We start from the raw sequence: 23,002 nt of genomic DNA, 5'->3' as shown, positions 1-23,002 counted from the left end.
TAATCGCAATTAATCGGATCTAACATAAAACGTTTGTAAATATGTGTGTATATATATACACACACACACACACACACACACACACATTATATTTACAAACTTTTAAGTTAGATGCGATTAATTGTGATTAATCGATTTGACAGCACTCATTTGTTATTAGTTTAAAAAGTTTTTATTTTTATATTTTTAGACTTTTCAGTAAGTTTTAATAATTTTGTCGTGTCTGTAATTTTTATGAATGTCTATATTGTCCTAGTTTTTTTTTTATTAAAGTTAGTTTTAATACATCAAGTTAAACTAAATGAAAATAAGAAATGTTTCATTGGCAACTAGCTGAAATAAAATAAGTTCACGTAATTTTAATATTTTATTTCAGTTAACGTTTATTTCAAGTAACAGAAATGTTTTAGTTTTGGTTAACTATAATAATCCTGCTTTTAGATACAGTTAGAACTACTGAATCACTCTTTCCAAAGAAAAAATCACAAACTAAACAGACTAAACCACATTACTAACACACACCTCATTGTCTTCACAACACAACATTACTCTCGCCCTGTAATTCTGACGCGTCTCCTGGTTACCCCGACGTACACAGACACACAAGCATGATGTCACACAGGAGATGTGGAGAGGTCAACCTTCACAGACATGCAGAGAAGGTTTGCGGGGGATGTAAGAGGATTTAGGACTGAGGGGCACCAGAGGGGGCACAAGAAAAGCTCAAAACAATGGTGCAAAGCAGAAAGAGAAAAAAAGAGAAAGGGCTGGGGTTAAAGGGATGCAGAGTATAAAAGATGCCCAACAGATGGGCAGTGAAAAGAAAAGAAGAAGAAGAACAAACAAGACAAACTTTGCTCACACACAAAGATCTATACCATGCAGAAAGACAGAAAGTCTTCCTTTGGAGTCGCTAGCAAGTGTTTTAGATTGATTGTGTGTTACGTTACGGCAAAAATACTCAAGCTAAAACACTTGATAGCCACTTGTGCACTACCCTAACTTTCCAAAAACCCAACTGAAACCAGGTTGAGGGTCAGATCCTCCTCCAAAAACCCATTGAGTCAGCCACACGTTGAGCCAAGTGCCCGCATTCTCCACCAAGTCACAATCGATTGATTACATCATTAGCCAGGCATTTATAGGCTGATCTGGCATCCCGAAGCGAGACTGTTGAACTCTGGGTAACCTGCTGACTTAGCACACGCGGGAGGGGCTGTGGCATGTGATTGGCTGAGAGAGAAATCAGGGTGGAGATGCGTTACTACATTTGAAACGTCAATCAGAAGAGATTTTGCTGGTTTATAATGCAGAAGATGTGTTTATGTGGCTATCAGTGCAAAGAACCACTTTATATTATCTACACAATAAAGAGATGAAGTAATGAAAAAATAAGCTCCCCAAACAAGTCAAAGTGAGCAAAAACTTTAGCATTTTTCATTTCATTTTCAGAAAAAAAAAGAATATATTTTGAGCTTTAACAGCTCGCGCTTCGGTCGCTCAACAACAACAAAGCTGGAGAATCTCACGCAGACAAAATGACGAAAGTGTTCAGCCTTACATTGTTCAAACCGGAGTCGACACTGATGGAGAGACTCAGGAAGAAGTTACAACTTTTAGGACGTTTCTGAATGGTTAGTGGATAAATTTATGTAGTTGCTGTGGAGTTGATTCAACTCATCCACTAGCATGTGCCGTCATGTTAATCTTTTGTGTTGAATTGACCCTCGTTTGTGAAGCAGTCCGGCGTAAAATGACGGCATGTCAACAACACTCTACTACAACAACTCTTCCTCTTCTCTAAAGCAGCCCAACATGGCCACACCCCCTTTGTTGTGTGTTCTCGGGGGCGGGTTTATGTAAATTTTAGGGGTTGTGATGTCATCAACCCGAGAAGGAGCTCGTTAATTGTCGTAGTCCTTAAAAAGCGATTTCTGTAAAAGAAAATTTCTTTTAGAAATTTCTTTGAGCGTCGTAACTTTGCAGATGTTGTTTATGCTCAAACAGCAACATTACACACTAACTAAAGTTAAAAAAGTGAAAGTTACTGTGATAACTTTAGCACCCAACATGCTATGAGTGGCAGCGGATGGTGACTGGGCGTCCTAAACTTAAATGGGTATATAATGTGCACACAAATTGGTATAAGGGGCTATTGTTGGAAGTTATCTACAGTAGAAGTTTCTGCGCTGGAATCTGGCCGACATCCACAGTAAACAGCAATAATTAGAGTCTTTTTGGCTCTTTTAAGTGTCAGTGCTTTGTACTTTGTCCAGCTTTGAAATGCAGGCCAGTTCAGACTGGCGCAACTTTCATTGACCTGTTCGAAGGGTCAGCGAGACACAGGGAAAATGTTTTCTCTCTCTCCCAACCTTTTTTTTCTCATCATGTCATTTTCATTGACTTCCCAGGTAGGTTAGTCTGACATTAAAGTGAAGAACAACAAGAGAAAAACAGCATAATCCCTTCCTCTGCCTCTTTTCTCCCCTGCTTTCTCTGTGATGAGAGTATTAGACTGAGCCAGACACAAAAGGGCTTTACAGCCCTGCAATAAAACAGAAAAGAAAAACAGAGACCTTCTGAAAGACTGCTTTTACTTAACCCAGAACAGGGGCCCTAAATAGGGAGCATATATATGTGTGTGAGAGCCTTGCATGTCTGCGTTTTGTTCATGGGTGTGTGCATGCAAAAATATAGCTTGGTTCTGAGGTCAGATAGGGCAGGTCTACTCAAACTAGTGCAGACAGCTATGAATTATAGGGCCAGTTCACCCCAAAAATGAAAATTAAGCCTTCCAAGTCTTTTAAAGCCACACGACAGCTTTGTGTGAAACAATATTACAGTTTTTCACAGCATTTTTGATCAAATAAACACAGCCACGGTAAGCATTTTTGACTATCCCTTCTCTTTCCTCTCCACTTCAGTTGCTGTGCTGTCCAGTCTTACATGTTTACCAGTATCCAAAGAGGCCTGCTAAGAAAAAACCGGTCTACACACATGTAAACAAGACTCACCTACTACATCCAGCGTGTAGGTGTGATTGATGGATCCATAGGCGTTCTCCACTAGGCAGGTGTAGTTTCCTTTATCAGAGGGAACGACGCTCTCCATGATTAGAGTCCAGTGCTGGAGCCGGACCTGATAAGGAAAAGGAAAAATCAAATCAAAAACAAACTTCCAGGACACATTCTGAACAGTTAAGTTCACACCTGTGTGTGACGTCTTACAAAATGGAGGGCAAATCTGACAGCAGCACTGACAGAACAAACAGGAGAGAGAGAAATTGGCCCAGAAGATGAGGGTTTTTCGAGCGAGAGCACCATGGGAAAAGTAATATCGCCGTGCCGACAGACGAGCGAGCTCCCGCCCCCACCTCAGGAATGCCGCTCTCGTGACTGCAGGCCACAAAATCCAGCGTCTCTTCCATGGAGACTTTCACTCCACAACCCTGCTCGAGCCTCGGCCTTTAGAGACCCATCAAATGATGACAAAATAAGGGTTCGTTTACCTCAGGCACTCTAGATTATGCACGTTATCCAATGATTTATTTATTTTATGAAGTATTTGATATCTTATTTACACTGAAACTGTAGGGTAGGTGAAGGGTGGTTACTTTTTCCATGAAGATTTGTATACTCTAACATGAAATTCAAATCATTGCTGACACATTGAATTAATTATTTTTTGTTTACAAAGCATATATGTGACCCTGGAGCACAAAATGAGGAAAAATTGAAGGAAAAATTGAAATTGATTTTTTTTTTTTTTAATTGAGATTCATAAATCATCTGAAAGCTGAATCTGAGGGTGCAAAAAAATCTAAATATTGAGAAAATCACCTTTAAAGTTGTCCAAATTAAGTCCTTAGCAATGCATATCCAATGCAAATTTACAAAATATCTTCATGGAACATGATCTTTACTTAATATCCTAATGATTTTTGGCATAAAAGAAAAATACAATGTACAAATTGCTACAAATATACCTTACCTGGTTTTGTGGTCCAGGGTCACATATGTTGAAAGTTATTATTGTTATTAAAAATCATTCATATTTATTATCATAATATTTGATTAATAATCACATTTCATCATTATTAATCCAAAAGTTTTCATTAGCTGCACCAATCATGACCAAGACAATCAATGGAAATATTTCTTTTTTATTAAAGCAGTTCAAACTTCACCTCCTCTAACCCACTAACAGACTTCTAAAAATGTTTATATATATATAAACTGTCAAACGATTAATCACAATTAATCGCATCCAAAATAAAAGATTGTTTACGTAATATGTGTGCGTACTGTGTATATTTATTATGCATACATAAATACACATATAAAGCCAAACTAAACTAAGGAATTATCATTATTTTGTCAGTAAATACTGTAAAAGGTCATTCAAGTCTAGATTATCAAATGAACCAGTTCATGGTCTACAGTCAGACGCTGAGCTCATTTTTGAGTGTCCAGATCAATCGAGCGTGAGCAGCTCAATCATTAGTGACCTTCTGTGTGGATCAGCTGTGTTTTCAGAGACGAAAGTGCAAACAGACACTGATCGGGGTACATCGGCCAATCGCCACACACATCTATTACACTTTAACCAAGAGTCAGTGCTTCACCAACTGCTTTACACTAACAATTGTATCTGCCTGTACAAAAAAGGTACTTAAATCTACCCATTAGTTTTCTAAAAACCACTAGTAATTAAGCCTTATTAAATGTATATGTTGAAGAGCATGCAATAAGTTCTCATATAGCACTAGTGAAGATCTCTTACCTTGTAGCCGCCCATGCGATCCTCCTGTCTGAAAGGTTTTGCATTTTTCAGCCAGCGCATTTTGGGCTTGGGGTTTCCTGCTGCCGCGCACCGAAACTTCACGGTGTTGGCCGCCGGGACGGCGTGCAGCTTCTTCTCCATCTTATCCGGTGAGGTCCAATATGGCGCCCCTGCAGGCAAGAAGAAACAATTACAACCAACCTTTTACATCATCCAAATATCAAGAATCACGCTTGCAGTGCACTATATATCTTCTTTGATGTCAGTATCTAAGCCTTTAAGATTACATGCAGCTTTGATATGCATCACATAAAACATCCATGCAAAACTGGAGGTTTATTATCTACACCCCCTCTCTTATCTGCTTTCAGCCATTCATAGATCAGCCCCTGACATCTACAATGTTTTCTATATCTGTGTTTATGGAAAAACTCAAGATCAAAGCCAAAAACAGTAGCTTTTGTCTTGTATGGTTGACTACTAAAGCTTAAACTAAAGAAAATATACAAATAAAAATGAATTCAAAATATTAATAAATAATAACAAATAACACTGAAATGCAATGAAATTGCAAATCAATAAAGTAAAACAATCTAAATATCCCAATAGAACTACATCACTGCCAAGAGAGCCAAAGCAGGAGGCGTCTGAATCTCAGCAAGGAGAAACAGGAAGCCATGACCACGGATGTAAATCGAAACAGTTATTCACACTCGCAGCACTGCATGACTGCACCGCCCATCTGCTTAATGGAACCCTGCAACTCACAGTGAGCGGCTTAAATAAAAACATATTCCCGGTTTGCTCTGAAAATACACAAGAGAAAAGGAGGATAAAACAAGTCGGTCCAAAAGCACAGCGGCTTGCCAAGAAGGAACTGGACCATCACATCCAATTTCTATTGTTCGACAGACATGCTAACCGGAAGGTTGCAAATGACTTGATATGAGACGTGTAAACAGACATCTTCCCTTCAGCGTGAAGGCACTGGCTTTCCTTCAACGTCTATCTGTCCGTCTGTTTTCTTTCCTCACCACCCAACTTTTTCATCTCATCTCGTGGGAATTCTTTCGTAACGGTCATTCTCTTTGACCTCAACGCCCTGGCAGACAGCAGACTGCATATCTGTAAGCCTGACTCCTTTTAACTTTGTTAACGGTTCAGGTTTTCATTGAGAAGATGGGTATGACCCTCAGACATTGGGGTGGTAGGGTCGGATGTCGTGGGAAACCCCAAGACAGGTAAGATCCATTGAAAGCTTTATTGACATTTTTCTTCAAAAACTCTTGGAATCTAGAAGGGACTATTAACAAATACCACCGTTATCTGCAAAGATCGGTCAGTAAACAGAAACATTGAGACATCCCAGCAGCTAATTCCATCAAATTAAGCAGAGAAAGAAAAAAAAAAACAACAACATGTAAACCAGATCCTAAGTCTTTAAAAAATCCCAGCGTTGTCTACTCCAGCACACCTCGTCTGAGAGCAACACATCTCACAAATAAAGGAAACTTTCTCGTGAGAGGGGGAAAAATTGGTGTTTTCGAGACGGCTGTTGTTGAGGCCCCTTCGCACAGAAATATCAAAGCGTTCTGAGTGGTTCAGCTGGGCAGAAATCCAACCCACTGAGCCCAAAACCGCCCCAAGCACAATGCTAAACACCCCTCCATCCCAACTCCAATCCCCCCACACACCCACCTCAACTCCACTCGTACGCGGCCAAAGGCCAGACCTCCAAAGCTTACACAAAAAGTGTTGGTGCAGATCCAAACCAGAGCCCATTAGCTGAAAGACCTCGCTCCACCCCTCTTTCCAACCCTCTTTAATATTTAGTTTTGCACAACTCAAAACAGATTTTCTTGGGTATGGCACTCGTTTCAACGGTGGAAATGTAGTCAATTTCCTTTCCTCACCTGTCACGGCTTCTCTTTTGCATAAGGTTCTCAAAAAATATGAAGCAATTAGAGATAACCATGACAAAAAAAAATGGAAACGAGTTAGTGTTTTTGAACTTACGGTGGTTTTTGGCCTGAAATAAGGTCTCATTAATACCCCACTCTTGAATATTGGCCTGAAATAAGGTCTTATCAATACCCCACTCTTGATTTTTGGCCTGAAATAAGGTCTTATCAATACCCCGCTCTTGAATATTGGCCTGAAATAAGGTCTCATCAATACCCCGCTCTTGATTTTTGGCCTGAAATAAGGTCTTATCAATACCCCTCTCTTAAATATTGGCCTGAAATAAGGTCTTATCAATACCCCGCTCTTGATTTTTGGCCTGAAATAAGGTCTTATCAATACCCCGCTCTTGATTTTTGGCCTGAAATAAGGTCTTATCAATACCCCGCTCTTGATTTTTGGCCTGAAATAAGGTCTCATCAATATCCTGCTCTTGATTTTTGGCCTGAAATAAAGTCTTATCAATACCCCACTCTTGATTTTTGGCCTGAAATAAAGTCTTATCAATACCCCACTCTTGAATTTTGGCCTGAAATAAGGTCTCATTAATACCCCACTCTTGATTTTTGGCCTGAAATAAAGTCTTATCAATACCCCACTCTTGATTTTTGGCCTGAAATAAGGTCTCATTAATACCCCACTCTTGATTTTTGGCCTGAAATAAAGTCTTATCAATACCCGACTCTTGATTTTTGGCCTGAAATAAAGTCTTATCAATACCCCACTCTTGATTTTTGGCCTTAAATAATATCTCATCAATACCCCACTAATGATTTTTGGCCTGAAATAAGATCTCATCCATACCCCACTCTTAAACATCATCAAGTAACAAGTAAACTCATCTACTCAATAGTCCGCTTTTACAGCCTTGTTGTGATTTTAGTAGTTTGTGTGATTTGCTGCCTAAGTTTACTTCTGGAGATTGTATTTAGGCTTCAAAATTCATAAAAGTTGGGTTCATTCACTTTTTTATACTTCATTATTCTACCTCAGGCCTTTCCCTTTTGCCATTCTCCAAGTGGAGCTCAATCTCTTCACAGGTAAATTACAGACAGGCCCCTCATTGACTAGCTACCTGAGAAGGGGAGGGCACAAAGACACAAAGGAAGAAGGAAAGATGGCCTGGAATTCTGGGAATGTGTCTGTGCTGGAATTGCTTGATGACATAGTCAACATCAGACTCCGCTGCAGTCTGCCTCAGTGAAATGTAGCAAAATATTTAGTAAAAAAAAAAAACAATACGCCAAACGTGTTACATCTACAGCTAGCACTTGCTTATTTTCTCTAAATATCATCGGGAATAAAAGTGCATTTCTCTTGGAACTTTGTCACAACTGCTGATCGGCCCCCAGTCCCGATACTCACGCATTTGTTCGCCGTCCGCCCCAACATCGTCCGATCGCTCCGTGTCGTCCTCATCGTCACCGGATGAGATGGCATCTGCAGAGAGTACCGGGAATACTGTAACCTTGCTTTGTTTCTCTAGCCGTCAATTATTATTCAATTATTTGCTATTTTTGACACATTAATATAAGCTGTCTCATTTCAGTTTTTCATTGAAATTTCACGATTGTGATCAGAGCTACTATGAATGCTAGCTAGCAAACTGTCAAAAAGACATAACATTCAAAAAACTATTTTAACGTGACATGTTAAAACAGACAAAATGTCTGTAAAACACAATAACAAAAGGAGTAAAACATAAGCAAACAATAAGCACTTCAACTAATACGATCTTAATACTCAATTTACAGAGCCAACGAATGTGGTAAAAACAACACAAACAAATCTGAGACGTGCAAAGTGATCTTAAAGACTACATCTTCCACCTCACTGCATTGTAAAGTGAGCGACGAACTGTAAGACAAACAGAATTATATCGCCATTCAGTTTCAGGCAGAGACGGCGCCCGAAAGCTCATCTGCGAATATGAAAGTCTTATTCTGCAGATGGCGCCACCTGTGGTAGACAAGCGCCTCACCTGTAACGTTTACGATGAAGCAAAGCACGTCGCCGGCCTGTGAGCCCGCGGCACTGCACGCATACAGGCCCGAGTCCTTAGGGGTGGCGTCGCGGATCTGTAGCCACTCCTGATCTATGAACGTGCGGTTGTCAGGGCCCAGTGAGGAGCCGTCTTTGGTCCAGATGATGGCGGCCGCCTCGGGCAGCGGGCAGTTGAGCTTGAGCAGTTCACCCGGGTGCACCGAGCACAGGGTGGGCTTAGAGTTTTGGTTTTTGGTTGGAGGCTCTGCAGAGCGAAGAGGAAAAGAGAGGAGGGCAGGAGGAAAGGGGTGATAGGGTGCAGAGAAAAAGACAAAGACCAAGAGTGTAAGATGAAAAACACTGCACCAAAACAACATCCCTAGAGTAACTAGTGTGAGTGCGAAGAAGAGGCTCCAGATTATTAATTAAATAACAGCTCACCCAAAAGCCTATCCCAAATAAAGACACCTCAGAGTGTCCACATTAGCTGTGAATTGTGTATACAGAGCGTTTCTGGAAGCATGCAGCTGTACCAAAGGGAAAGAGTGTGGCATTAGCAGTGCGTTGACATGAAAGAGGTGCCAGTTGAGGAATAGGACTCAATATTTATTCATTTCATAAACAGAGCCTTCGGTTTTCCTTTCCCTGTCATTTCAACCCCGACCTCACACAGTAGAATTAAGCCATTATTGCTGGTTTATTATATTATTTTTAATTATGTTCTCTCTCTCTCTCTCTCTCTCTATCTCTCTCTCTGTGTGTGTGTGCCTGGTATTCCTTATGTTAAAACACTTTATTTAGTATGATTTATAAGCTGTTTTCCTCATAGGGGACCAAAAAAATTGGGACATTTGGTCCCACATGAGGAAAATAGCTTATAAATCATACTAAATAAAGTGTTTTGAAAAACTAGGGATAGGGTTAAGCCCAAAGTATAGTTCACTTTTTATGCGTACACGAGTGCGCGACGCGAATTTCGTCACCAGAAGAGTACGCACGTACTGTACGCGCAATGCCGGATTTTTGTAACCGTGCGTACTTGTACGTAATTACGTAATTAGTTTATCCACAAGGTGGCAACTGTGCTCTAGTCAAAGAAAACTGGCATAAACAGAACAGGAACGCATGCAAGCTACAGCGTCAATGGAGGCCGACATAGACGAGAGATTGTGCGAAGAGGTTAGAAAGCACCCTCATTTGTACAACTCATGAAAGAATACAAGGATGTTTACATGGGTTGTAACTCGTGGTGAGAGATTGCTCAAAACTATACATGCGTCGAACGCCTGTGTACGCTTACAAGTTAAATGAAGTACTTTCCAAGGCTGTGCGTTCAACTGTGCGCATACACTAGCGTACGCATAAAAAAACGAAGTATACCCAGGGCTTTAGGGGACAGAATACACAGTTTGTACAGTATAAAAATCATTACATCTATGGGAAGTCCCCATAAAACATGGAAACCAGTGTGTGTGTGTGTGTGTGTGTGTGTGTGTGTGTGTTCTGTAAATTATAAAACCCATATTGGTTGACCACTTGCTAGTTCAAGCAAAACATACCATCTATATCCATTTCAATTCACCTGAGATTCCACTGAGAGCAAAGCCAAGACGGACAGAAATCAAACACTCAATCAGAAAGTCAGAATGAGCAGTAGAGAGAGCGAGAGGAATTCAGGAAAGACATTTTATCCGTTTAATTCACTTGATCTTTTGGGTAGAATGATAAACAACGATTAACACCGCACTGCATAGCAATCATAACAGTGCCTTGATGTTGTTACACACTCAAATGAGGTCAAAACTTTCTTCCTCAAACTAAAGCCATCAACACTTTCTAGTTCAGAGGAGAACTGTACAATCTACGTGAAACAATCCGAGCACAGATATTACATTTCTGGGCAATTAACATAGCCGGATGATTAAACCCAGACCACAGAACCACAATCTGTTCAGCGAAAACACGTTCAGCGAATCCCAAGACTAATTGTCCAATAATTTGGCCAGTACAACATGATCCAAGCTTCTGACTCTGTATGAAGGAGACCTCATGTTTCTGCAGTACTAACAATAACCCAATGCATCTGAGCGGAAACTACGAATTAAGACAGACTAAACAGCTTTATACGTGTACAAAAAGACATAAACATTGAAAGCGAGAGGTACGGAAAAACATGGTCGGACTTGTCAAGAATCAGAAATAATTCGAAGTGCGCAGACACTCCCAACCCTTCCAGTCGTAACACACCTATCTTCCTGCACATTCTTGTCCTATTGTGAGTGTGAACTACACACACCGCAGGAAGGGAAAGTCATATGACTTGCGCTCAGTCCTCAAGGGGGCTGGAGTGTGCTTGAAGGTCTAAACTCTTTCCCCAGGCACATTGCCCTACGCATGTTTAGTTCCTGTATTGTTCCTACTCCGGAAACAATTACCTTTTCCTTTATGCCTTTCGCGACTGTGCAGCCTTAGAACGAACTCTGCCGTTGATTGATGGGACCGGTATTCATTGCCTTGCTCTTCCGGAGGCCTCTGTTTGTCCAACTGTTATTTAACTGTAATTGGTTGCGTATTTCCCTCTATTGTACGATTAAAGACAACCTGAAAAAAACGAGGCCTGCTCTCACTCAAGTCCTGTTAGAAAGCCAACACATGTGGATCAGTTTTTTTGACATACACTCTTAGGAAACTCTGGAGGATGACTAGTGGACATTCAAGTCTCACTAAACTTTTAGTATATAAATAGAGAGTAGATAAGATGCTAATGGGTACTGAACCGATTAAGCAGTGCAAAAGATTAAGCTGTGCATGCTGAAAGTGGAAAAAGCCATGCAAAAATGCAGAAATAAGACAAGAGAGCTCTCCAACACATCCAAATTATTACTTATGGTTTTTGTACATGTATGAATTTGGCAGACACTTTTATTTAGAGTGACTTCCATGATAACTTTTATGGTAACGCTTTACAATAAAGTTCCATTACTTAACATGAACTATAAACAATGAAAACTACATTTATTAATGTTAATTCATGTCAATTTCGCCAGTTAATATTATATAATGGACCATGAACGAACAATGAAAAGTTTTATGAACTAAGGCCTAACGTTAAAAAAATAATTGATAAATACTGTAACAAATGTATTTCTCATTGTTGGTTAATGTTAGTTAATGTATCTAATGTTACCCAATAGGACCTTATTGTAAAGTGTTACCACTTCTATTTATTTTGTTTTAATCAGTACAATTCCCTGGGAATTAAACTTTGGCAACTTTGGCAAAATAACTGTTGACATTGGCATTGCCAGCGCCATGCTTTACCAGCAACATACCAGCCAATTTCAACCAGTTTTAGTTGATCAAATGATCAAATTCATGGACACTTCGTAATTTCAAAGGTTAAGCAAACTTTTCTCACAGCACTGCGATAAATTTTGTCCATTCTGGCAAGTCAAGAACTTGATGCAACCGCAACGTCTTTAAACATTTGACATGCTTTCATTCCCTTTATTCTTCAGGTCCAGTACATCTGTTCTTTACCATCAACACTACCTCTGATGTGCTCTTTGACCTTTCACCTCTCAACCTGCCAACCGACCCCCTGCCGTCCACAAGACACAGACCCCTCCACAAATCCACAACCTGTTGACATCCTGCAAATTCCAGATTTTTCTTCTTGGGAAAGGTCAGAGAAACATCCTACTCTGCCACAATAAACGTAGTCTTTAGTCGACTGAGGTAAAACTCAATTTCTCGAGGTGTGACTGTATCTGTTCTCCTGTGTTTTCCTGGGAACACAGTGCCGTGAGTGGCAGTTATTATCAAACGTCCCGTCAGGAGTGACGGATACGGACTGTCTCGCACTTCCCGTCCGCTCCACCAAGTCTCATTTGCGCCTCTGCTAGAACAGATAATTAGGCTTTCGACCAAACTGTGACAGGATCCAGTCTGTCCAATTCTCACACTATCATCCTTCTGTCTCCGGCTGCTTGGCGACTTGGAATCAAGACTGCTGTGCGCTTCACTGAGTGCTCGGGGTCAGTCGGATGAGATGCGTCTGAGACGAGAAAATTATGAAATGGCTCTGATAACAGATCAGAATTGAGTTACAGCAGACGCGTCATTTTTGGGTGAACTATCCCTTTAAAATCACACAAAGTATTTACAAAGTTACACAAAATCACACAGTCACACAAAGTTTTAGGTGGTTGCTTAAAGGCCAAAGTCACCCTCAAGTCTTGATGACATTCTGATCCCTAGATATGCACAAAGTCTTAACACACCTGACCTCAATAAACACACATTTCATCTCTACAGGACAAAAGGTGTGGGATGAGTTTAGTAGTTATGAGAATTGTTTAAACAGTAATAGTGAAGCTTTCCTTAGCAAACACTGTTAATTAGATCACAGGGGTTCAGAAAAAAAAAACCCACCCGCCCCACACAAGTTAACTCTACTCGTTTCACGTTCCCCTCCTTCCTTATTTTCTCACCCCTTCCCGTTTCTACTCCAGTTAAATCCCAACACTCTTCCGTAGCCGCTTCTTTTCTTTCCTAATCACAATCGCCTTTCAAATTGTAATTTCTGCAAGCTTTATTGTCATGACAATGGCATGCCCAGCCAAAAGCACAGGCCTCTCAGAGGCACCCACGGCAACAGACCGACACACACGCATCCGGGCAAATCTCATTGGCCAACTTTCCCTCCAAAACCTCTGGAGTCACATATAAACACTGGAATTTGGTGGTGGATTTAACTGCTAACTTTAAACTATATACTATTTCTGTGCTATAAATTATGCAGCTTCTTGAGGAGAGGTGTGCTAGTTAATGTCTAAGGGATGTAAGTGAAAAGTTCTATATTAAGACATTGTTTTTAGTGGATTCCAATGAAACACGTTCACGGTTCTTCAGGTCTTAATGTACTTGCTAGAGCTGCACGATTTTGGATAAATTGAGAATATCCAAGATTTTTTTGTTTCAAATAGAGATCATGATTATATCATGATTCTGAACAGACAAACTAAACAAAATAACACGTAATTTACTAGAGGTTCTGACAAAATATTAATTGCTGCAGTCATAATTTAAACATTAAAAATTTGGATCGAATGAATGATTCAATGACTCACTCATAAATACTTCACTTGTTTCATTACTGGATAAATCAGCGTTTTTGAACGAATCTCTTGAATGAATGATTCAATGACAAATACATTTTTTTAACTGTCACTTGTCACCCCCTACTGATGTAACAATGTAATTGATAAAATCTTTATTTAAAGCGTCAAGTTTCTTACAAAAGGTAATTTGCTCTATTTTGATCACTACCATAGACATCAGTGTTTATATATGAAATATAAACTTTTATCCCATGTACTTTTGTGATCATTTGAATATTTGTAACAAACACAACTATAGTGTGATGTTCAACGCAGGTTTGAATGTTCCCGTGTGATCATATTTGTTTAATAGACACAGGCGAATCATTGTCAATTAGGAATGAGATTGTCTGGGTGTTTGAATCAAGATCGCGATCTTTCAACAATTAATCGTGCAGCACTAGTACTTGCTAACAATTTAATTTGGGAGAACTTTAAAAGATTGGTTGGCACAACTACAATTGTGAAGTTGAGAAAACTCAAAAACGTTTTTCACAGTGCACCTAGCACCCAAAACACTCTAGCAACCACCTAAAAACGTGTTAACAACCACTCAGAATGCACCACATAGTAATGGCTAAAGTCGGGGAAAGATTTGCAAGGGGAAACTAAATAAATGACATATATACAACAAAAATAAATTACATATATACAACAAAAAACACTGCAAGGTTTGACAACAGCCAATTGCCACATAAAAAAAACACTTTTAGTTTGTTTAGTGGGAGAGTGAGGCTTTAGTCGCCCGAGAAAACACAATAAACAAAGGGTGTGAGCTGACACTTTTATTACAGGGACTTACTATCATGATTTAGAAACGTTTAGTATAAACAGAGAATGATTCGCCCAGGAAACCCCCTACTGTATGCAGGTGGACACTTTAAGGCACGCTTACCCAGACTGAGCGACAAGCTGAGCATCTCTCATAGTTCTGACAGTACGGGTTTGAGTATTCCCAGTGGGAACAGGAACGTCTGGGTTGCGAGAGAAAAACCCTCAGGCTAAAATCTCAGAGAGCAAGGAATTGGGGACGATTCTGATTCCGGAAAAAGACTGATGGTTGGAAAGATTCGCTTGGATCTCCAGCCAATGTTTGAAACATCATCAAAGCCCCGTTTGACTGTGTCTAATTCTGTCCAAACCAACAGGGCACACACACACACTAAACACCAGCAAAACCACTCCAATGACAATAAATAAATCACACAATCCAAATAACAATGATCCGAACCAAGCATGTACGAGTCCACATTTTCCACCACTGGGTCAGCCTGGCCAGAACCTCTGGTTCCAACCACAAACCTTATGGGGCGGCAGGGAATGACAGAATAAAGGGCGAAGATCTTCAACTCTATTGTGCTCTAAGCCCTGTCAGATTACATTTGATCCAAGTTTGCTTTCCCACACTTTCACAATGTGTTGTTTTCCAACCACTCAGAAGATTTCAACCACTCTGCCAGCCTTTATCATGTCTAAAGAGGAGCGACGCATGTACTAAGTTAGCAACATTGCTGATTCAAGAAGGTAATGTAATATTTCTATCATATAACTCTCCCTTAACAGAAAAACTAGCTCATGTGAAACTCTGCAGGAATTCTAAAAACTGATATGCTATCTTAAACAATTACCCCTCCCAGAAACACAACCAAGCCCTTGGTGGGCTTTGCATGCATCAAGTGGGGGCTGTTGTAGTTTCCCTCCAGGGGTGGGCGTTTAATGGCAGGTTTTTTTGTCGAATTGATACATATACTGTTCTTTGGTACAAAGAGTAAACATGTTTAGCACAACCCCCCGTAAGCACTCAACTACTTGAGCTGCGTCTGTAAGACAAGAAACTGGTGTGGCTACTAGTGCTCTCCACCTTTCACCAAAACCTATCCGCGTCACATGACTCCACTTGAGCCACTTAATCCTCCATCACATGACCTCCCGTAATCTTCCATCATATGATAGGAGAGAAAAGTGCAAATCGTCTTACAAAGTTCCACAACATAGAGCACTTAGCGTTAGATGAAAAGTTAAGCATCTGACTTTGGACAAGAGAAAAATGGCAGAACAATGCAACGCAATATTGTGCAACAGAACTTCTTTTGTATTTAAGACGTTAAGCGAGGCTTTACTCTTAAAGGAACAGTTCATCCAAAAAGCAGATTCTTTCATTAACTCACCCTTGTACCATTCCACTATAAACATTAACATCATGATATTATTATCATCAAGATTTTGACTAGTGTTTCTCACACAAATCCATATCAAAAGACTTGATATGGACTACTTTTTGGTGCTTTTTTGTTCTTTTAGGTCCAATAATGGCCTCAAAAGCCATCATTAACAATATGCTTCTATTCAATGGGAATGAGCAAAGATTCTTAAAAATATCTTGCTTTTTATTCCAAGTAGAAAGAAAGTCATGCGTGTTTGGAACGAGATGAGGGTGAGTAAATAAAGAGAGTGAACTTTCCCTCTAACCCTATTGTGGGCATGTACGGACCTCTTTTAACCCTGAGGTCAAAGGGTATCTGGACAGTGTTGTTTGGTGGGGGGTGGGGAGGTTGCTTCGGGTGATTGTGTTTGACAACTCTTTAATTAACATAATGATTAAAGCTAGAAGAACAAAAGCAGACTTATCCAACACAACATAACAGGCCACTTAGCATTAACAGCAAAATCACATCAATAATCACAACTACTACTGGATGGTACAAAGATACGCCACTGCACCAGAAAGTGCCAAAGAATCAAATAAAATCAGTGTTTTTCCTCTGAGTTGGGAATGAAGACGATGACAAACCACATCCCGTTAAAAGGAAGTCAGGAAACCTCCAAAAAGAGCAAATCTCTTGTTTCATTTTAGCTCAAATCTGAAAGCAAGCATGGTTTATTTTCTTCCCAAACAAACTAATATGGGTTGGTTTGCGTCTGCATGCCAAGCTAGCTAGCAGGTATGTGTGTGGTCCTCAACTCTGAACAACATTAAACTCAGACAGATGGAGAAAGAGAAGATATGGGGGGAGAAAGGAAAAGAGACGTTACGATTGGAACCACAAAAATCCCAAAAGCGACTCTTTGGAACGAGCTGTTGTGAATATACCATACGAAGAATAATTCCATGCATTATGAAACCTCAGGGTTCGCAGTTCAAAGACGCCAGATATATGCTTAAACCACTTTCTCCACATAATTATCAGAGTTTCAAAGACGTGCTCCATGCAAAAGAGGGTTTGCATACAGCAACTCATAAAACCTCCAAACCACACTTCATTGCAAACCAGCACCTCCTCAGAACTTTCCTGGCTGTCTTGAAGGGCTGAACACAACCATTTATGAAAAGTTAAATCCCATAAATCCGCAACAAACTAATGACCTATAAAGCAATGAGGAATCCTACCTATTACCACAAGAAATTCCGCTCTGCAATGTTTTGTTTTCGCCCAAATGCCTTATTTTCCCAAGACTTCCCCCAATAAAAACAACATATTTTCACACATAGGTGCAGCTGTAGGAGAAGGTGATTGTAAAGAGTAAAGAAGCATCTGTTTTCTTGTCACCAATGAAGTATTGAGATTTCCTGCATGGAATGATCATCCATCACTCATATTCCTTACCTTCAGGTTCAATCGTGGTCTCCACCTCTTCAGCAATCCTCAACGATGGTCTCGCCACAGACGCCGTTGCCAGGGTCAAAAGCAGGAGCGCACCCAGAAGCCACCCCCGGGAGGACATCACGTCAGCATCCCGTCCCCCCCTCCTCGGCCTCCCCCTGGACACGGATCCCATCTGAGGGGCTCCACCCAACCATGAACTGCAGGCTGCACGGTCGTCACTCACTGGAATTCTCACCAATCACCTGGGCTGAGGAGGGCAGTAGAGAGGACAGTAATAGGTCCAAAGAGAACGAGAGAAGATGAGGGGAAAACAATTAGAAAAATCCACAGCATAGATCCTAAATATCTAATCAGTTGATTCTGCAGCACTACTATAACTTACAGACCGTGCATAAGTCTATGGTTATGGAGAAGACAAGATACTATAGGAACTAAAGGCCCACGTGTCAAAATGCTGTTAAACAAGCCTTGCCACAGACATACCAAAGCTCTGATGCGTTAGACCCACCTACACACTACACTCGACAAACACCTTCATCAGCCACTGCCTCAAGAGCTACCGCAACTTTATAGAGAATAGACAGCCTAATTATGTAAACAGTGATTTATTTTATCTGGAGCATACACTCTAAAAACGCTGGGTTAAAACAACCCGATCGCTGGGTTTTGTCCATTTTCAACCCAACTTGGGTTGTTTTTAACCCAGCATTTTTTAGAGTGTACATTTCCTTACTTTTTTAGGCTATATAAACATTTATGCATTTGGTAGACACTTTTATCCAATGCATTTAAAATCTATCTATCTATAATCTATAAAATGCTGTGTTAAAAACAACCCAAGTTGGGTTGAAAATGGACAAACCTAGTGATTGGGGTTGTTTTAACCCAGCGGTTGGGTTAAATGTTTGCCCATCCTGCTGGGTAGTTTTATTTAACTCAACTATTGTTTAAAAATGATTATATGGCTGGCTTAAAATGAACCCAAAATAAATAAATGAAATCAGACACATAATTACTAGAGGCAACAATAATAATCAAAAAGGTGAACATTTATTATTAAACAATTTAATAAATGTTTATTGTTTAATTATCATTCATTAAACTTATTAACCTGTTAGTGTTCCACTGTACCGCCCTGGTGCACAATAGTTCAAGAACAGCATGTAATTTACTTTTGGTATGCCTTTTTAGGCATTTTAGGCAAATTTTACAGGAATGCTAAGAGGTTAATAAATGTTCATTCCCAACATATTTTGGGTTCATTTTAAGCGAGCAATACAGTAATTTCTAAACAATAGCTGAGTTAAATAAAACTACCCAGCAGGTTGGGTCAAACATTTAACCCAATCGCTGTGTTGTCTATTTTCAACCCAACTTGGGTTGTTTTTAACCCAGCATTTTTAGAGTGTATCTATCTATCTACTATTCTGAAGGAAACGACTTTATTGGCAGTTCAGAACTCATTTGCACAAGCGAAAAGGTGATTTCAAACATTCAAAACACGACCACTGAAATTGGAATTAAAACCGCGGGAATCAGTCAGTCGGTGAACGCACACGTGACTCTCTGCAGATCTGGCGCGTAAATGCGGTATTGATCTGTTCTGTGATCGTGCGCGTGCATTTATAGAAAGCTTTAATGCTTGTGAGATGACTGACGGATTCTTCTGCAGTGTTATGCTCGAGTTGTGAGAGGTGAGCAATGCAGGATTTCATGCTGTAACACGAGCTCCTCATTTATAATCACACGCCATGTAATGAATATAACAGGTTTGAAAATTAATGCACTTTTATTTTTGCTTATGCTGGATAGGCACAATGCTTGGGTTTGCTGCACGAGCATGATTTTGGAAAATATTTCCCAATGCAATACATGACGTCAACTTTAGAGAACTTTTCTCGAAAATAAATCGCTGTCCGCGGCATATAACGAGTGCACACGTTAATCAGAATCCGATTCACATTCAAATCAGTATTCACAGAAAGGACTTACTGCCAATGATAAGAAAAACACTGGAATTAGCTGTACTGTGTCCTCTGATTACATCTGAATGGTTTTTTATTGAGGCCCATTACAAAACACAACCCTAATGAGTTTATCTTGATTTTATTACGGGAGATTAACTAGATCACTTTAATGTGAATAGACAGATTTGATCATTAGATCAACTCTAATTAGTATTCATATTATGATTAGAGTTAATTATTGCTAGATTTTTACAAATAGCCTACAGTTAATTTCAACATTTAGAGATTTGCCTCAAAGAGTTTAAGCTATTGTAAGGAAATCCAAAACACACTTCTTTATTATGGCAAAATAAACTTTCTAAAGCAAACTTATGTCAATATTTTGCATTTTTATAAATCTTACTGTCTCCACAGATTTCGAGGCATGACACCTGATGATGCTTTAATTGCCATTACAATGATTAAACGACACTTTAAAAAGAAAGAAAGAAACAAAACAACAGGTAGACGTTTCTGTTACTAAAAAAATCGAATTCGAATCGAATCTTGAAGTGTTCCAAATGTGCACGTTCAAAATGACTGCAGTATGTTATGAATGTATTCCTCATTTTGATCATGACACTTAATCAGGAGGAACTACAAGCCTAACTTAATAAGTTTGACCTTAATATTTCATAACTTATGAACATTTACTTTTTATGATTTTATATCACATATTGCATTAGCGTTTGCTTGCATCTTTAATTTACAATTACATTTTTAAATGGCCTGATGTTTCATACTAAGCACAGACTCATAATTTTACATCTTGCATCTTTAAAAAGCAAAAACATTTAGATGCACCAAGTGAAACATTTTGATAACCTTCTGACAAAAGAGTCTGACAAGATCATAAAAAATAGTTATGACATATGAAGGTATGGCATTCTCAGTGGAGTCCACATAACTGAAGATACAGCATTTAATTTAATATATAATTAGCATATTGAATAGTTTTTGCGTATTTGCGTAAAAGAAGATTTGCGCGTTTTAAAGTTGAAACGCGTAATGTCACAACAACTAAACAAGGGTAAAGCCGCAAAGAGTTGCATTTTCATGAAAGACAAGGCTTTAAATCTAGAAGTAACTTACAGAGAAGGAGCAGATAGTGAAGTTCAGGATCCGCATATAAACAGGGAGCTCATGGGCCGAATCCAGACAGGAATGCGACCAAAACTATTCCCTATTCCCAAATCCAGCAGCGCACCAGCGACAGGATCGCATGCCAACCGCGACCCACTGATAGTATCCGTGCGTGTTTGTGTAAATCCTTCCAGAGGAAAAAAAAATTACGCGTCCCAGCAACTTTTTTTCGTCCGTAAACCAAGTTGTTGTTGCTTCACCAGACGGCTCGTGCAAACGCGCTGCAGCCTTCAGCTACACGAGATGCGACAGCGCAACAAACACAGAATAAAACATCCATCCCAAAATACACATCCAGTGACATGAGCGCAGTCTCTGAGGATACTGGCTGTTCTCAGACGCTTTGTCAGGTTTACAGAGATTTTTTTTTTTCTCTCTCCCTCTCTCTCTTTCCAACCCCCTGAAGAAATGTCACTCCCCCCTGAAACTCGAGACGTTTCCTGGCTGATAGTTTTTGGACTCGGTCTTTCTCCTCCAATCACAGACCGCAGAGCTCGGGCTCCCTACGAGCAGCTCGACCAGTTCTGCACAATCCTGTAAAGTTTGTCCGGAACTGGGGTCTCCCTCCTCCTCTGAGCTCCAGCGCTGCAGAAGGACATTCATTCACTGCAGCGGCGCCACCTAGTGGCTGATCTGTCGGATTATTAACCCTTTTGGGGTCTCAGAGACCCCAGGGCCATTTCAATTGCGTACATACTTGGGTCATTACACTTTCCATTTCATGAATTTAAGATTTTGAGACATTCTATCATACAAAGAATGTCTGTAAGTGTTAATAAGTTGCATCGTGACAAGATTTATTTAACATTATTTGTTGAGATATGCTTTGCCTTTGCTAAAAAATGCTGGGTTAAAAACAACCCAAGTTGGATTAAAATGGACAAACCCAGCGATTGGGTTGTTTTGACCCAGCAGTTGGGTTAAATGTTTGACCCAACCTGCTGGGTAGTTTTATTTAACTCAACTATTGTTTAAAAATTACTGTATTGCTTGCTTAAAATGAACCCAAAGTGTGCTGGAAATGAACATTTATTAATCAGTTTAATGATTAAACAATAATTAAACAATAAATAATAAAACAATAAATATTGTTAATTGATAATTAAACAATAAACATTTATTAAATTGCTTTTTAATAAATGTTCACCTTTTGATTATTATTGTTTCCTCTAGTAATTATGTGTCTGATTTTTAATTTCCAACATATTTTGGGTTCATTTTAAGCCAGACATACAGTCATTTTTAATCAATAGTTGAGTTAAATAAAAAAAACATTGGGCAAACATTTAACCCAACCAGCTGGATTAAAACAACCCAACCATTGGGTTAAATCGCTGAGTTAAAACAACCCAATCGCTGAGTTAAAACAACCCAATCGCTGAGTTAAAACAACCCAACCACTGGGTTAAATCGCTGAGTTAAAACAACCCAATCGCTGTGTTTGTCCATTTTCAACCCAACTTGGGTTGTTTTTTACCCAGTATTTTTTAGAGTGTAATGTCTTAAGTTTTTTAATTTGAGTGTGGTCCAAACTATAGAAACTACTCTATTGCTCAAAAGTTTGGTATAATTAAATTTAATTTAATTTATAAAAGAAGTATTTTGTGCTCACCAAGGCTGCATTAAAATATTAAATATTACATTTATTTAAAAATATTCAAATATTAAAAAAATATTACATCATACTAGAATGATTTCTGAAGGATCATGTGACACTGAAGACTGGAGTAATGATGCTGAAAATTCAGCTTTGAATCACAAGAATAAATTATATTTTAATATATATTCACATAGAAAACAGTTATTTTAAATTGTAATAATATTTCACAATTTTTCTGTTTTTACTGTATTTCTGATCAAATAAATGCAATCTTAAGAGACTTAAAAAACATTAAAAAATATATATATATAATTATTCAAATTAGTGAAGTGGCATTAGTGAATATTCTTACATTTTCTGAAGAAAGTCTAAACAAATTCTAAAAGCCACTAAACACAAAGTATCTAAAACACTTTAGCTTGAACTTTAAATATTAATAATAATAATAATAAGGCAGTCATTTTTTTCTTCTTTTTGTTTAAAGAAACATAATATTAATCTATACTGTTTCTGATTCATTTTTTAATAGTTTCTGCTATTAAAACTCTCAAAAAGGCAGTTAGTTTCACACCTCATCCACAAAAGACAAAAAATGACAGATTTCAGAGCTTCAGAGGAGCAATAAAAGCTATTTTCTAATCTCACACAAGCAAAACTACCAATCAATCAGATCATATTTTTATTATTTTATTATTATTCCCTTTTTTTGGGGCTTGACAGACATGCAGCATAAACTGCCTTTCATGAAAAAGAGCTGTG

At 39.1% G+C, this 23,002-nt stretch overlaps 1 protein-coding gene across 8 annotated transcripts in view; it reads right to left on the bottom strand.

Annotated features, from left to right (window-relative positions):
• fgfr2 (fibroblast growth factor receptor 2) overlaps positions 1–21,183 on the bottom strand; it is a 51,869-nt gene extending 30,686 nt beyond the window's left edge. For 3 of the 8 annotated variants that reach the window (XM_051916680.1, XM_051916678.1, XM_051916682.1), the window contains exons 1-6: positions 20,593–21,182; positions 17,495–17,741; positions 8,726–8,992; positions 8,110–8,184; positions 4,783–4,952; positions 3,015–3,138 (exon numbers count right to left, since the gene is read on the bottom strand). In XM_051916680.1, the coding sequence (XP_051772640.1) occupies positions 3,015–3,138; positions 4,783–4,952; positions 8,110–8,184; positions 8,726–8,992; positions 17,495–17,666 (808 nt within the window). In that variant the 5' untranslated portion in view covers positions 17,667–17,741; positions 20,593–21,182. Of the gene's footprint in view, positions 1–3,014; positions 3,139–4,782; positions 4,953–8,109; positions 8,185–8,725; positions 8,993–17,494; positions 17,742–20,592 lie in introns of all 8 variants that reach the window. The other 5 variants (XM_051916681.1, XM_051916683.1, XM_051916677.1 and 2 more) reach the window with 4 other exon arrangements.
• Positions 21,184–23,002: the final 1,819 nt, after the last annotated feature.

Source organism: Ctenopharyngodon idella, chromosome 13 (genome assembly GCF_019924925.1).
Source record: "Ctenopharyngodon idella isolate HZGC_01 chromosome 13, HZGC01, whole genome shotgun sequence".
Classification (NCBI taxonomy): Eukaryota; Metazoa; Chordata; class Actinopteri; order Cypriniformes; family Xenocyprididae; genus Ctenopharyngodon; species Ctenopharyngodon idella.
The sequence above is the reverse complement of the archived record's forward strand: the minus strand, read 5'-3'. Positions and strand labels throughout refer to the sequence as shown.